Raw genomic sequence first — 16,777 nt, 5'->3', positions numbered from 1 at the left:
CCTAGGTAGTTTCTACAGCCAGTTAAGTTATCAGACCATGGTTGGAATTTGAAGTTAGTCTCGTCATTTGTAAGGCTCAGTTTGTCAATTTGTCGCAACAAAATTAAGTTAAAAATGAAGACCTTATTATTCAAAAAATGAATCTGGGGCCCCCTGCATTCTGGAGTCTGTACTTTGTGCTTCATTTACATTTAGTCATTTAGCAGACGCTTTTGTCCAAAGCGACGTACAAGGGGAGAGAACAGTCACGCTATGAGCAATAGAGACCTAGTGTAACAATAAATACTATTCATATGCTTCATACGCCAGACGCCACTGATACATATAGGTAGCGTACAATATACAAGGTCATACAGGATGATGCAAAAAGGACAGATTTTACCCTGTAACTGAATGGTCTTGACCCCGTAACTGAATCGCCCAGCACAGCAGAACATCAGTGATAATGTATTGTCTCTTCTAAAATGAGCCCTGTAGGCCTAGTTCTGATTGGCTTAGAGGTCTGCGCCAGATAGCCGAACAAAACTCTACTCACGCTTGCCTCAGGGGTGCAATACCATATTAGTCCAGGCAAAGTAGCGTTTTACGACAGACTAATTGTAAAATAATTTTTTTCAGCGTAGTCCTAAGAAATCTGAGATGTGTGCTAATAATGCCAGGCAACAATATACCCCAAAAATGTAATTTTTTCCCTTTACTCTTATCAAAATGAAACTTTACACAATGAAAGTACCCATGAAAAGTAACATTTTTTGTATTACAAGTTTCTTTGAAAATGTATTTTAATATGCAAATGAGCTATACACTAATCGAATATGCCCAAAATACACCCAAATAGGCTTCATTTTTTCCTTTACTACTACCACAATAAAACTTTACATAGTAAAAGTATACATGAAAAGTAACTTTTCTTGTATTACAAGTTTCTTTTGAAATTAATTTGAATATGCACATGAGCTCCACACTTATTGAATATGTCCTAATTTGCATAGGCTGAAACACCATTCATGTGTATGACAAATAAATCGGCCCAATCTTCATCCAATCATCCTACTGCCAATGGGTGATGGCAATGCTGCTTTTAGACTGGCCTCTAACCTGAAAACTGCCTGGCTTGGTAGTACCTGCCAGGGGTATGCTGTTTCTGCCTATGCAAATTAGGACATATTCAATAAGTGTGGAGCTCATGTGCATATTCAAATTAATTTCAAAAGAAACTTCTGATTTTGATGGGAGTAAAGGGAGAAAAAAAATACATTTTTGGGATGTTTTGTTGCCTGGCATTATTAGCACACATCTCGGATTGATGAAAATTAAACATATTTCCTCAACTAGGATTTCTTAGGACTAGTATGTTGTTCTTGACACCTCATAGAAATTATTTTTTCAAATATTTTACCATTAGTTCTATTTTTGGCTCCAAAATGAGTTACTTTGCCTGCACTATATGCCGTTTCATCATATTTGGTAGAATGAAGGACAAATTAGTTGTGAATACTATCACCGTGTTGTGAATGTATTGGTCTGTTAATAGCTGAGTGACAGCTGATTTTCCAAAGTGAAGTTGGCCATTTTGCAACTTTTCCGATGCGCCATTTTACCGCAGCTAGTTCGACGATTTTATTTATTATGACCAATTTTCTTTCATTTAGTGTGGCGTAATACTAAGCATACTTCGTGGATTATACAGTAAATAAGTTGCGAAATGAAACAAAAACACATCACAGTTAAAGTTGTATTCGTATTGATTGATTCACATCGATATGAATTGATGACATGACTAACAAGTGGTGGAAAATGTGAAAGTATTTGTTCGGTAAATTAGCGCGTTTGGTTATTCGGCGCGGACCTCTAACAGTCTCATTACTGTGAAAGATAATTAATTTAATTGTGAAATAATTGCGTAAAGTCGTATGATAACTTCAACAACGTTTTGGTTTAGGCCTACCCATGTGTGATCTAGCGGACAAATTGTCATTGAACACGTCTAGTCAACCAAACAACACGTGGGGCTGGCGACATAAAGCTAGCTAAAATTCAATTTCCACATTTACTTAGCCTAAAAAAGATAGCCAATAAGTAGTGTAGGTGCTATATGTAGGCTATATATATTTTCAGTCGATCACATATAGCCTACACAAGATAATTCCATGCAGAACACTAAATACTAAACTGTTTTGCCTCTTTGCCTACAGGTCAGAAAACCTCCTAAAATTACAGATAACAATTGTCCTTGTTATATGAATGTTGTGTGCTGTCTGGAATTGCGCCTCTGTAGACTGGAAACAGCAGGACTGGACAGTTTGTAATCTGTCTGCTCTAGACACTTAGCACTGAGAGGATTTCTTAAGATTCGGAATCCAGTATTCCAATAAGAAACATGATGTTAAATATAGCCTTCAAGTTAAACCAGATAGACGTTTAATCGACTTCACGCTACTATATGCTAAGGTTGGGGTTTTCTTTGATTTGAAAATAAGCCTACCCTGCGCCTATTCCTGTTAAATAGATACAATTGACACAATGTAGCTAACTAACCCAGATCAATTCAGGCTGGATTTGACAATGCCACGGTCTGATTTATAGCATTTATTCAATCATAGCTTTGATTTGCAGAGGCGTCATGCTAATTGTGTCGCAATGTGATATTTTACTTGTCATATTCAACTTTGCAAACTTGTAGCACTACAGCGTTTTTCCATGGGCAATGGGCCAAACGCATTGGTCAAGACGTAATGTATTGTCTACCCCATCTAACACTAGGCTACCAAACACCATGTATGACATGCATGAGCTACCCTTTTTCAGTGAAACACCGTTTACGATTTTTTTTTTTTTTTTTTTACCATCCTTTGTTCTTCCATCATGCTTGGCTAGCTAGCCTTTTCGGTGTAGCACCGCTTACGAATTCTTTACGATCAATTGTTATTCCCATATGCTTTGCTAGACCAATCACGAGGGAAGGGTGTTATCCCAAAAGGTCAGGGGGAGGACGCTGAAAGATTTCAGGGTGTATAGCATAGCTTTTAAACCAGTCACATAATCGAAGCTCGGGTGGTGGTAAGTCACGGATCTCTCTTGACTGCTATGATTGTAATTACAGGCTACTAGTAGTTAGGCTACTTTATTAGTTAGGCTACATGTAGGCAAGCCTACTTTTTAGGATAGCCTATGCACAGGGAAGACCAAGGATGCAGGGAATGGTTTCAGCTTACCTTTGCCAGCATTAGCCTACAACATTAAATCACACTAAACAAATGACTTGTCTGAGCTCTTACAGAAACACGTGTAGAAGAGTATTTTAAAAATCCAAATATATAGGCTATGCGACTGTAATGACAACAGACATTTAAATATTTGTGTTCTTTGACTGTTTTCCAAAAAATACACCAACGGCATCGAGGATTGACATTTTGGCAATATTAGAACATAATAGTGCAACATTAATTCAGTTTCGCAAATTGTGTCACAAAGTAGCCTATTTGGGGAACAGATTTGAATCTGATGGATTAGGCTATGCCAAAAACTGCGGCTCTGATATGTGACTGTTTTAATGCTCCGAGGAATATTTAAGTAATCTAATTTATAATTTGGTCTGATTTACAAATATTCAAACAAGTTGATTTTTACATTTTGTTTGCGGATTCGATTTTGGCACATACCTACGAGAGTAGACTCGGTTATGACCAAAATAAGCGTAAATAGCATACGGGAAATCTGTAGTTGGAAGAGGTTAGTTGATTTAATGTTTAAAGATACATTTCTACGTAGTTCTGTTGTCTCGACATGAATAACTGGTTTGTCGTGTGTGTACTCTTTGTGCTTTTAAATAGAAAGAGATTTTCCCAGAATGCAAAGTGGAACATGGCTGCTCGCGCATGTTTCTGACAGTAACTTCTGGGATTGGTTAGAGCTTGATTGGTCAATAGTTTTCTGCCTTCCGTATTTTTTCGCGGTAAAAATACACTGAGCATGAGAGTAAGGAGGACGCTTGTCGCTTTAAGACCAGATGTATAGCCTATCCTGATTTACGGTAAGTTTTCTCGGGGTGAAACATAGTCTGCATCAACGTGTCTTTAATCTTTCAGAAGTGCCCTTTTGAATTTTTGCGAAGGCTCTTTGGATATTTTCCATTAGTGTACCATGCTGTGTTTGTTTACCTCTGTGTTTGTTTTCCTACACATGCAGAATCCGCATTTCCCTTTTACAGTTGTATTGCGGCTTTGCAGTTGTACAAATATCTGAACATTTTCTATTGTTATCTGCTATACGTGTTGCAAGTTATTGTCTGTAATTGCTTTCATATTTTTAGTTACTGTCACAATCTTTGCCCATTCCTTGAATACATAAGCAAAATACTCGCTTTAACCTTAAGGTAGGACTCTGTCAGTGTCTTACCTCTTTAACCAGGTCAATACAATTTTCCTCAATGCAGGTGAGAAGATGGTTGTGGAAGTGGAACTGACACCATGCCAGCAGCACAGTGAAAATGAGTTACTGTGCTGGCTCAATCAGTCACTGCAAGCAGGGTTCACCAAGGTGGAGGAGACATGCTCAGGTAACCTTCTGTTGGCTGCTGCACTGTCAGGCTGTCAGTGCTATATATATATTTTTTTATTAGAGCACACAATTGAGGTGTTACGTTTATTTCTTGGGTTACTGCCATGATTGGGGTTTGTCAGACGAGGAAACATATATATGTTTTTTTTTTAATTGGGCAGTACCTTTTTATTTTATGAGTTCTTTGTATTGAATATGTCCAGCGGATAATCATAACTGTGTGTTCTGACTTTTAGGTGCTCCTTTTTGCCAGCTGATGGATTTATTGTACCCTGGTTCTGTAAATATTGAACGCGTCAACGTTCAGGCACAGCAGGAACTGGATATCCTCCACAACTACAGCCTTCTTCAGGTGGCCTTTAGGAAGAAGGGGATCACTAAAGTAAGTGGTTACAGCTACGGTTCTATACTCTATTCCCTATTTTGTTTCATTTTTTTGTCGTCTTTATTGATTTGTGTTTCACTTCTAGTTAGCAAGCTGGCTATAAGGCCGCTTTGCTGAGTTGTACCTTAACAAGTCAACCCTGTGTCAGCCAGTCAGTGGTGTGCTGTGGTTTTATTCTCCCTTCTTTCCACTTTCTATTTCTTATTTTTTTTTTTTTTGTTTGAAGTGATTAAGGTTTAGGTAGGCAGCCTAACACGTGTGTGAATGTGTAGATGTATGAGGCGAGTGATCTAATGAGTAGAATAGCACAATGTAAATGCAGTCCATTTACCATTCATTTAATTATACTTTGAGTGACCATGTTTTTGAAGGTATTTTTGTACTTTTCTTCCTGCAGATGATCCCTGTGGAAGCTTTAGTTCAAGGAAAATCTGAAGATGCCTTCAATCTTCTGCTTTGGTTCAAGGACTTTTTCAACATTGAAGGACGGAAATGCACTACTTTGGAAACCTGTGATGAGGAGGGGTTGGTGTCATTACCTGCTCAGCGACCAAGAGCAATCACACAGCTGCACTTCTGTAAGGCGCTTCTTTTAACATTTCTTTTTGAACCTTTATGCAAAGCTTGATGGAAAATAACGACTGTTTTGATCGTCATTGAGAGATACTTTTCACATCAGCATTATTTATTCTTTTCCCCTGGTCACAGTCCAAGAAGAGGGCAAATCCGATAACTCTGAGGATTGTGAATCCACACCGACTCTTTTCACCAACACAGACATGGCGGAGACGGACTCGATGGATTCCTTCTCCTGCAGCCTAGCCACATTAAGATTCATCCGCAGACACAGGCCAGAATTATCAGCTGGCTCCAGCTCATCAACGTCCTGCAGAGATGCCAGGTCCACTCTTGGTCATGGATACCCAGAGGACATTACATCCATATGTTCCCACACACCATACTGCTTGTATCTGTATGTGGGTGTGGAACTGGGAGAGAAAGAAAGGGCAAGTGTGATCTTGATCGGGTTCTTTGATCAGACAAGTGGAGCCTATTGTTTGCGTGTGCTGGATGTTATCCAACCCCTGGAGGATGCAGAGACAACCGAATTGACATGTTTGATAGAGACACTGAAAAAGTTTGAGATTCCTGTGGAAAACCTCGCTGTATTTTACTCCAATTTGGTGGACCGTGAACAGAGCAATGTTTTCACATTGGGTCTAAAGGCCATGAAGCCTTCAATGGTGTCACTGTGTGGCCTTGTGAGTTTAACAGCACAAGCATGTCATGAGGGCCTCACAGCAACAGGAATCTATGACCAGGTCTTACAACTCATCAGGAAGTTGTCTTTGCACACCTCTTCCTCTGCCAGCAATGACGCTCTAAAACAGCTCTTCAGTGACTTGGCAAAACTAGACACCAATCCCCCCTTAAGCACACAGAGTTTGCTCTTCATCAGGACTGTCTGTAAAATATCCAACCGGTGGTCTACACTGACCAAATTGTTCGGCTCTCAGGTGGTTGAGGAAGAGGGCATGGGTCAGATCCATTCCTTGCTCATTGATCAGAGGCTGAGGCTGATGTTCATGTTCCTAAGCTTTGCCCTGGAACCTCTGGCTATTTTTCAGGAGACACTGGAGAAGGGAGCAGATTTGGGCCAGATGCTCCATGATTCTTCTGGTCTGCTCCAGGTCTACACCTCTAGTTTCCTCCAGCTGACAGCCATTGCACGTTACCTCAGGAAATATAATGAGGCTCTTCTAAATGACAAGGCAGAACATCTTCCGATAGGCAAGGTGAAGGTGGGCCAGCAGGTGGAAGATTTCCTTTCGCTGCACAAGGTAGAACTTGTGGATTTGTTGGAAGATTTCCACAAGAGCACTGTCTCCTTCTATGCAGCAGTGACGTCTAGCATTGTCAAGAGTCTGCCTCTTACCACCGTGGCCTTTGTAAACATGGCCGCCATCCTGAAACCTGACGGAAGACTGGAGGTGACGAGCAGAACGGTGACTGACATCGCCACCCAGATGGGCATTTGCCAGAACCCGGAGGAGGTCACCCAGCTCTCTGATGATTTCCTTGAGTATCAGCTCTGTGAGGATGTGGACAGCCAGCTGGATGTGGCTCAGCATTGGAGAGGAGCACTGAGGATCATGGGAAAGTCGTCCATGTTCGGTAAACTCATCCTCAGCCTCATGGCTTTCCCCAGAGCGCTAAAAGAGGACCAGGTCTTTGCTCAGGTGTGTATCAGGAATTTTTTGAGTTTGGAAGACATCACACCAGTTGTGTTTGAAATAAACATTGTGGCTGAGGTGTCCTGCAATTTTGAAATCTGACCTGAACTATATATGTTGCAGGTATTTCAGAGGGTTGCTGAGAACCAGAAGGATGAACCAGTGAAAAAGATTAAAGAGGATCCCAAGAAACCAGTTGCTGAGGTAGGCAGTACCACAGATGTCCGTACAGATGTCGCTACCACACAGAGTCCTCGAAAAGAATCGGAATCCTCATCGTCAGGTCAGTTGGAAAAATGCGTGCTAGTAAAAGATGTTGCTGTTGATGATGCATGCTGTTAATGGGAAAAAAAATGTATTGTGTTACACTGCCTGAATGGTTTCATGTTTTAAAAGTAATTGTTTCATTGTCATTATGTTATTTCTAGATGTGATGGAACTTAGCGAGATGGATATTGCAGAGGAGGATACACCAGATGTTGTGCAAGATGAAGGTAAGTCTATGGTTTGGTACAGGGCATCCAAACCGTATTGAAAATCTAATATCTTGTATCTAATATCTTTCTACTGTTTGTCTGTAGTAACACATCCAAACGTACCCGAGCCCATAGTTATTGATGATGATGACGATGACAGTGATGAGATCATTTGGACAGATACATCTTACAGTGAGGTAGGTAGTTCATCGTGTTTTAGCTGCTTTTGATTTATAATAATATTCTTCATACAATCTTCATATGTGAAAATGAACTTCATTTCCACAGAGCCTTACATCAACACCCATTGGGCAAAAAGAAGCTCACTCATACCAGGTGAGAGATTCCTTTTGATATTGTGGTAAAAATGGAGATATTTGTCTTGCAATTCTTTATTGGAATCTGACTTTCATCTTACTTGTATCATGTACCCCATTTACCTCACCACTCATGCAAGTGATCAACAAATGTGCATTTTTACACTAGATGATTCTATTCGCATAATCTAATATTTAAACATGTTGTCGTTAGATGGTTGCCTGTAGAGCTGTTACTCCAAGCATATGCGGTAAGCTCTGCCACTGTGTAAAAGTCATGTAACTATGCTCTTCTCCAATGCAGGATGGAAAGGGCTTTGAAGTTGGTGAGCTGGTCTGGGGTAATGTAATCGGGTACTCGCGATGGCCAGGGGAGGTGCAGCCATGGAGGTCCAGGACCACTAAGCCGTCCATCCGCAAAGTGAAGTGGTTTGGGGACGGGTTGTTCTCCAGGGTGAGAACAAAACAAAATATATTAAAAAAAATTTAATTTGATTATATTTTTACATTTGCAATATTCAAAGTGATACCTGTGGCAGTCATTGATGATTTGCATGCTGTTGATTATTGAATGATCTGTATAACTTGTTATGCTTTCACCATCAATGTTTTATAATGGGTAAATTATTCTTTATTATTCTATCACCTATAGATTCATGTTGGTGGACTTCACCCTTTCTCAGCCTTCGCTGAGTGCTTCTGCCCCAACTCTCTTGCTACCCTTGCCCCATATAAGACTGCTATTCTCCATTCCCTGCAGGTGACCGTGCACTCTTGCTCACTCACATCCATTTTATTCATGCTTATATATCATGTCATTGACAGTTTTGTAGTTACTTACTGCTGACCTAGGCTGAGTAACACGACTGTTATTGTTCTAAAATTTCACCAAAACGTCTTCTGTCCTTGTCTTTGCAGACAGCAGCAGAGCGTTGTGGGAAGGAATTCTCATTGCAGACTGATAACAAAGAGGAGCTCCTGCGACAAACGCTGGATTGGGCTTTTAGTGGCTTCAAGCCCACTGGACCAGATGGCTTCAAACCTGCGCCCCAAACAATCAACCTCACAGGTGATCAGCAGAAAAGATTTTTACATTAGGGCCTGTGTTCATATAGCGTATGTATATTATTTATTTATATATATTTTTAAATAGCGTTTCCTTTTTGCGTATACGGCCTCCTGGAGAAAAAGTGCTGCACCCAGGAGGGTGCTACGCCTTTATGCGACGCCTAGCAAGTCAGTTGAAACCTGTGACTTTTAACACGTAAACAACGCTCAAACAACATGTAGAAAACATCAAACATCTTGGGTGATTTGGTTTTCTTGGAAAACATAGGCGATTTGCTATAGGCTTATGTTTTGATCTTTTTAATAATATTATTTCATTTACTGTACATTAGTCTACTACTACGGAATTTTGCCTTACAATTGTCTATCCTACAATTTGTTATGTTGTAGGCTAATGAAGGTAGATAGGGTAATGGAGTCCTATGCTAGCCTACGGATGCTGCTTGAGGACTGGGTCTTCCCTTATGAAAATAATACACTTAATTTCATAATATAATATTATGTATAATAACAAATCAATTGGGGACTATACCATAATATTTTAATAATCAATGAATGACTTGTCTTCGGATGTGCACACGTTCAACTTTCTACACAGAAGCCGACGTTAGATTAACACTAAATACCCTCAAAACGCCAAAAATTACAAAGAATGTCCAGTAGGCAATAGAAATTATTGTTGTCATATCCAATATGAATAATCTTAGTGAAGATTGCAATCAAATGGCAACAATATCTTTACTTCAGAAAACGGTTGGATTTAGCCTACTGACCTAATCAAAGCTCTATTCACTGTCATGCAAAATAGTCTGAGCGAACTGGAACACAGTGTTCTTGTATCCTTATGGTTCTTTGGAAAAAATATCAGTCAGATGATGCTGCTACCTGATTACTCCTTTCCGCCATATTTGGTTGTTGCAAGAGGAAATTATGTGTTTTATTTGCATATAGAGCGAGGAAGTGAGATCCGATCGCAAGTGAGATCCGATCACTCAGCCACATATGGAGCCTGGCTCATTGTTAATAGCAGCAGACTTTTTCCACTTTTTGACAATAAAATAATGGGTCAATCTGTTAACTTCGAGTTAATTTGGTTTATAGTGTCTTTTCCTGTTATGCATTATTATTCTGAAAACCATACTGACCACTCTAGCATCAAATCTGGGTTGGAGAGATGCCCAGCAGTAATGTGATAAATGTATACAGAGAAAACATAATGGATGGTACCATGCAAGCCTCTGCAAGAAGGAGTTTCAATCCAGAGGCCAAATTAAGTGTCATGTTTATGGATGACTTCCTGCAGGCAGAGGGTGCAGTGGATGAGGGTGACCCTACACAAGAGTTTTTCTGAGTGCTTATGGTGGCTCTCAGGGACAGTACCCTATTTACAGGGCCTCAGAACAGTATGGACGTGTGCTGGACAGGCTTATCTAATATATTCAAATTGTGTTTCTGCCTTTGTCCAAACTTTAGGGGGAGAATTTACATAGTCAAATCTTGCCTGTGGTCAACTGCTTGTGGAATCGTGTGTTTTTCTGCTCATCGCTTTTCTGATGAAGTGCTTCACTGTAGCCACACAAAAACGCGATATGGACACAAGCCTGTGTTTTGAATATATATGTACAACATTTGTATAATTCTAAATACAAATTTTTACAAAATTGCAGAAAATATGCTGAATGGGAAAGGCTTGCCAAACTATCTGAAAGACTTGACGACCCCTGTGAAAAGCAAACTGGACACGGCTACCCTGAGCAGCTTGAAGCAAGTGTCTGTGCGTCTGACGAAATTGACCTTAAACCTTGAGAATGGCACCATAGCCCTGAAGCAGAAGCCAATCTATCCTCGCAGTGGTATTCTGGGTCGCCCCAAAAAATACAAAAATGGCCACAAGAAGGACAAGGCCCAGAAACGAGCTTTAGAAAAACAGCCAGAGCCAGAACTAGACTTCAATAGAGGTGAGTCCCTACTAAACTCATTAAAAGAGGAGTCATACACTTTTGTGTTCCATAGTATTCCATGAGATGTTTTACAGAGAATTGATGTCTTGTTTTATACATCCATTTTCCACTGCCTGCCACATTCCACACATGCTCTATACAACATTGCCACCTAAGTTTCAGACTGCTTGAAATAGACGACACTCATTTTATAGAGGTCTATCAACTGTTTTTCAGAACAAATGATACATGAGGTTTCAGTGAATGGGAAGAATATTGAAGGTAAGATATCAAAATATGTTTCCTGTTCTAAAAGAATATGTGTGGTTTATTGTGGAAATTATCATTATGCTCCTTGCTTCCTGCATATGGTGAATCCAATTTCTTTTTCTTTCCTTCTTTACCTGAAGATTTCTGCTTGTCCTGTGGAACAGCTCAGGTTAACATTTTTCATCCACTATTTGAAGGGAGTCTATGTTCAAAGTGCAAGGTGAGTCTTCCAGTCTCTCTTCTGAGTCTTTGTCTTAACTCAATCTTGCATGTCCAAGAACTTCCTCTTTTGACTGGAAGTGGCCTGTTCATTTTAAAACGTTGCTCTTTCATGATGCATATTTTCTTGGAATGCGCCATCTGTGATTGTCTTGGTCCTATGTACTCATTGATGTTGCAGTGTGACTTGCTGAGAGTCAACTGGCTCAGTTTCTTTCTTGTAGTGTTGAAATTTGTAAAACAAAATGTTGAAAGCTGTGCCTGCAGATATCAGTCAGTCTGTCTCACTCTATTGTAAATTAAGCTGAGGTTAGTTTATATGCTGAATTTTCCTGATTGATAGTGTAACAAAATTGCATGGCAGTGTTATTTGATTACAATACTGGTTTTTCCCAGGATAATTTCACGGAGACACTTTACCGCTACGATGAGGATGGCTACCAGTCCTACTGCACCGTGTGCTGTGCTGGGTTGGAGGTCATCCTGTGTGGAAATCACAACTGCTGCCGGTACGTGTACAGCTCTATCTCTATCTCTCTCTCTATCTCTCTCTCTGTGCCTTTGGCTGTCATTGAGCTTCTGTTCATGTCGCTTTCTCTGAGAAGGAACAAGCCTAGTTAAACCCCTCCTCCTTTCTTCTGTCCTTCAGAAGTTTGCTGTAGAAAAGTGCATACTCACATGTCATCTTCACTGTACAGGTCGTTCTGTGTGGACTGTCTGAATATCCTGGTGGGTGCAGGCACCTTTGACAAGCTGAAGGAGCTGGATCCCTGGATCTGTTACCTGTGCGAGCCAGGCAGCGCAGGTGGTGCCCTCACCCCTCGGGGGGACTGGAGCATCCGTGTCCAGGATTTTTTTGCTCACGACAGCGGCTTGGCATTTGTAAGTGTGTGTGTTACAAGGCCAGGCCAGAGGCTGCTATTAATCATTAAAGCGATTGGATGTTCAAAGCGAACTCGCACAGCTAGAATGAGATTTGTTTTTAGAATTACATTTTTTTTTTCTTTTTTTTTTAACCTCTCAGGAACCTCATCGGGTTTATCCCTCAATCCCAGCCATCCAGCGGAAGCCCATCAGAGTTCTCTCCCTGTTTGATGGCATAGCCACAGGTTAGTCTTTGGAGATTTAATGAGCCAAACTATTCAATAATGTTCAACTGTTGGGTTTGTGAATTAAAATGAATGCACACAATGGTCAATTCAAGTGTGTGTGTGTGTGGTTGCTTCTCAGGTTATCTGGTTCTGAAAGACATGGGATTTAAAGTGGAGACGTATGTGGCATCTGAGATTGATGATGAGTCCATTGCGGTATCCTTGGTGAACCATGAAGGCATCATCGTGCACGTGGATGATGTTCGGTTCATCACGAGGGAACATGTATGTCAATATTTGTCTTTTTCAACCCTTCCTCAGTCATGTTTAAATATATTTGTAGTTGGTATAGGAGCATAGTCAGTTCTGTCATTGAGTACATCTGTGAAAAGGATTCATCCAGTGCTTTTGTCGGAGTCCTAGTTTTGAGCTGAACTGTATTTCATAACGCAACATCATATGTCTTGCATAGGTTGAGAAATGGGGCCCGTTTGATCTCCTCATTGGGGGAAGTCCATGCAATGACTTGTCCATTGTCAATCCTGCACGGAAAGGATTATTTGGTAGGTTGCCTTGTGTTTTGACCCATATGCATTTGTTTGGCATACAGGTTAGGACATTTTTTATAAAAAAAGAAATCGCAAAACTATCGAGACAAATGCGCCACTTGTTGAAACTGAACATAAAAACATGAACTGCCTTTTGCTAAAAAAATAAATAGGTATCTTTAAAATAGGAAATCTGAGTAGAAGAATTAAAAGGATAAATTGTTTGCAATGAGTACAGTCCCCAACAAAAAAAAACAGGTGTGATGGTATTCAAAAGTCACCAGAGGGCAGTATTGTACCCTTTTAAAAAAGAATCTTTTATGTTGTCTAATTTCCATTCTTATGTGAATTTCATTGCTGTTATGTTACTGATTGTGATTGTGTCCTCTTAACGGTATCCTCTTCTGTAGAGGGAACGGGTAGACTCTTTTTTGAGTTCTACCGAGTGCTCCACGTCTTAAAGCCCAAAGAGGATGACCCCAAACCATTCTTTTGGCTGTACGAGAACGTGTCGTTCATGGCTAACAAGGACAAGACTGACATCTGCCGCTTTCTGGAGGTGAGGCTTGTCAAGTTTGGTTTTGGTTGATATAGGTATGGCTTCATATTAAAGATCAAATGCCTCATCTGTTGTCATCCCAAGTAATCCTTGTGTTTGTGCCCTGTAGTGTAATCCAGTGCTGGTCGACGCTGTGAAAGTCAGTCCTGCTCATAGAGCTCGCTGCTTTTGGGGAAACCTTCCTGGAATGAACCGGTTTGTAGTCCATGTTGTTCCAATGTGTTTATGGAAATTGCTTAGAAAAAGTGCTTAGCCTTGAGATAGCATAGTGTGGACATTATTGGCGAGTCGTCTTTTCCTCTCTGTAGAGTGAAGCCCTTTACAGCGTCATTTACAGCCGTATTTAGGGTGTGTTAAGGAACACTGTAAGCTGCACATGGTGGTATGTTCCTAGAAAAAAAAACTAGTATTCTATGTTCTGTAGGCCCATCATTGCTGCTCAGAATGATAAGGTGACCCTACAAGACTGCTTGGAGATTGGCCGCACAGCAAAGGTCAGTCATTGGGCTTTTTAAACTTAACCTTCAATATAGCTATTTCTTAGTTCATACATAGTTCTAAAGTTAAAGAAAGTTTAAGTCTGTGTGTGTGTGTGTGTGTGTGTGTGTGTGTGTGTGTGTGTGTGTGTGTGTGTGTGTGTGTGTGTGTGTGTGTGTGTGTGTAAAGTGATAATATAAACACAATTTTTAAACAGGTCACCAAGGTGCGGACCATTACCACAAGGTCGAACTCTCTGAAGCAAGGCCCAAAGGAGGACGTGTTTCCAGTCACTATGAATGGGAAAGATGATAATTTGTGGATCACTGAGTTGGAAAGGTATTTTACATTATAGTCATTAGATTACAAGATTAAAGATTTTATGGGATTTGGTTCCATGTATCCAAACATACAATTTGGGTGAATGTATTAATGATGTATGATTCACTCACTTTCCTACATGTTTGATCTATGTAATTAATATTTTTTTAGATTCAATAAACTCAATACACTCAATACATTTTTATTTGCATTTCCAGCATCTTTGGATTTCCTAAACACTATACGGATGTGAAGAACATGAACCGTCAGCAGCGGCAAAAGGTCCTGGGCAAGTCCTGGAGTGTTCCAGTCATCAGGCATCTCTTTGCGCCTCTCAAGGATTATTTTGCCTGTTATGATAAGGCTTCGGCCACCACCACTAATTCAGTGGAATGATCTGGCATGTCTGTGTCCAGAAATAATGCATTTGCATTTTGATGAAATTTAACATTTTTATTATTTAAATTTTCATAATGGTTTTCTATGAATGAAAAATATTTTTTTAAATAGTATTGGGCAGCATCTAATGGATTTGCTGTTGACTAAATTGAATGTCATTGTTTAAACCTTTGGGTTTATATTGATTTTTTTAACATTTTAGGATTAAAACAATTTTGGGATAGAATTTTATGTGCATATGCAATTGTTAATCCAGTTTTTGTTTTTTCAATGGAAATCTAAAATGTACGTGCTCAGGTGATTTTAGATTGTTTAGAATGTTCTTAATGTATTCATGAATTTCAAGTACAGTATGATCTTGTAAAACAACCATTGCCAGCCAGTTTTATTTATGAAATGTGAAACACATTGACATGTTGAAGTGCTTGAATCAATTGTGAGTTGAGATTTGCTGTCGTTGATAAGCCTCAGTTGTTCATCAGACCTCACACAGATTGAGTAATTACCCTTTTTAATGTCAGATGTGAGATTATAATTTATCTGGAGAACTACTCCACAATAAATGACAATGAGACAATGAGCCAGTGTTCCTGCAGGTCAACTGGTTGAGGAAAGCTGCTAAGACAGGGTCATATTGTTTATTCCCAGGTTGCACACATAATGATAATACCTCAGCTATATTGTAAGTCGCTTTGGAAAAATGCATTTGCTAAAGCGGTAAATTAGAACAAATGTTGCCTATGTAATGAATGGATATTGGTGCTGTCAAATAAATGTTACCTCAGAGAATCGCTGTATGACATTTCTGTTTGAGGTTGTATAATGTCAATGTTTTTTACAAGTCGTTGATCAAACCACTCATTGCTGTGTGTATGTCAGACAGTGCCATGCACTCTTTAATGGTGGCAAGGTCAAAAGAGTCTATTGAGATGGTCTGGATGTTGCGCAGAACAACCCGGTCAAGCGCTCCTCCGTAATATATGGTCACTGCAGTTCATAACCTGAACAGCATTCATGAATCATTACACATACCAGGTTGGTTTTGAGGGTATTTTGAGTGCCGTTTTGGTTTGAAGATTTGAGTGTGCTGCATTCTATAACCACAGTATCTCTCAGCATCACATCATTCTGCTGACCCTTTGCAGATGTAAAGTTTCACTGAATATTTCAAACTATCAATTGCAACAAACTAATGGCAACATAGGCCTATATGTATTAGGGTTGTCAGTCCTGCCAGTGACCTGAAAAGACTAGTTTAAAGTGTGAGGATTGCACTGAGGCAGTTTTTGCAGCCTAAGAGCAAGCATTAAGCATCATGTTAGTAGAAACGGGGGTATACTTTAATTCAAATGACCTTAGAAACAGCCCAACATGCAAAAGAAGCATATCCTACATTAGAATAGAATAGAATAGAATAGACTTTATTTGTCATTGTGCATTGGATACACAACGAAATTTGTTTGTGCAACCACTAAAAAAAGTGCAGTTGTGCTGGGTGGAGGGTATGAGGGTTGTGTGATTGTTTAGTTCTGTGATGGCCCTGGGGATGAAACTGTTCTGCAGTCTGGAGGTGCGGGCTGTAGTGGCCCGGTAGCGCCTGCCAGAGGGTAGCAGGGTGAAGAGATGGTTTGCGGGGTGAGTCTCATCCTTCAAAATGCCACATGCTCGGCGGAGGCAGCGTGTCCTAAAGATGTCGTCCAGGGGAGGCAGTGGAATTCCAATTATTCTCTCCGAAGACCTTATGACCTGACTGAGGGATTTCCTGTCCTTGTCTGTGCAGTTGACATACCATGCAGTGATACAGTATGTGAGGACACTTTCAATGCAACTTCATTAAACACCAAAATGAAGTTGCAGGAATCATGTGTAGAAACATAACTACAAAGTAGCCTATGGATTCTGTGTAGTACACA

The 16,777-nt window shown here is 40.1% G+C and overlaps 1 protein-coding gene across 2 annotated transcripts; it reads left to right on the top strand.

Annotated features, from left to right (window-relative positions):
- Positions 1-2,600: 2,600 nt before the first annotated feature.
- LOC105906750 lies at positions 2,601-15,670 on the top strand. Of its 2 annotated transcripts, XM_031566081.2 has the most exons (26): positions 3,073-3,732; positions 3,834-4,033; positions 4,436-4,558; positions 4,797-4,942; positions 5,343-5,523; positions 5,654-7,185; positions 7,303-7,462; positions 7,608-7,673; positions 7,761-7,852; positions 7,944-7,991; positions 8,277-8,426; positions 8,625-8,732; positions 8,891-9,041; positions 10,708-10,998; positions 11,218-11,262; positions 11,391-11,470; positions 11,866-11,978; positions 12,168-12,351; positions 12,494-12,578; positions 12,700-12,845; positions 13,033-13,123; positions 13,519-13,667; positions 13,777-13,862; positions 14,092-14,161; positions 14,362-14,483; positions 14,684-15,670. In XM_031566081.2, exons 3-26 carry the CDS (start codon positions 4,444-4,446, stop codon positions 14,859-14,861), a joined length of 4,389 nt encoding a protein of 1,462 aa, XP_031421941.1. In that variant the 5' UTR covers positions 3,073-3,732; positions 3,834-4,033; positions 4,436-4,443; the 3' UTR covers positions 14,862-15,670. The 2 variants fall into 2 exon arrangements, with proteins under 2 accessions (XP_031421942.1, XP_031421941.1); XM_031566082.2 differs by lacking the exons at positions 3,073-3,732; positions 3,834-4,033 and adding an exon at positions 2,601-3,060.
- Positions 15,671-16,777: the final 1,107 nt, after the last annotated feature.

The sequence above is a fragment of the Clupea harengus genome, chromosome 4, assembly GCF_900700415.2.
Source record: "Clupea harengus chromosome 4, Ch_v2.0.2, whole genome shotgun sequence".
NCBI classification, from domain to species: Eukaryota; Metazoa; Chordata; class Actinopteri; order Clupeiformes; family Clupeidae; genus Clupea; species Clupea harengus.
This window is presented reverse-complemented; position numbering and strand designations above follow the sequence as displayed.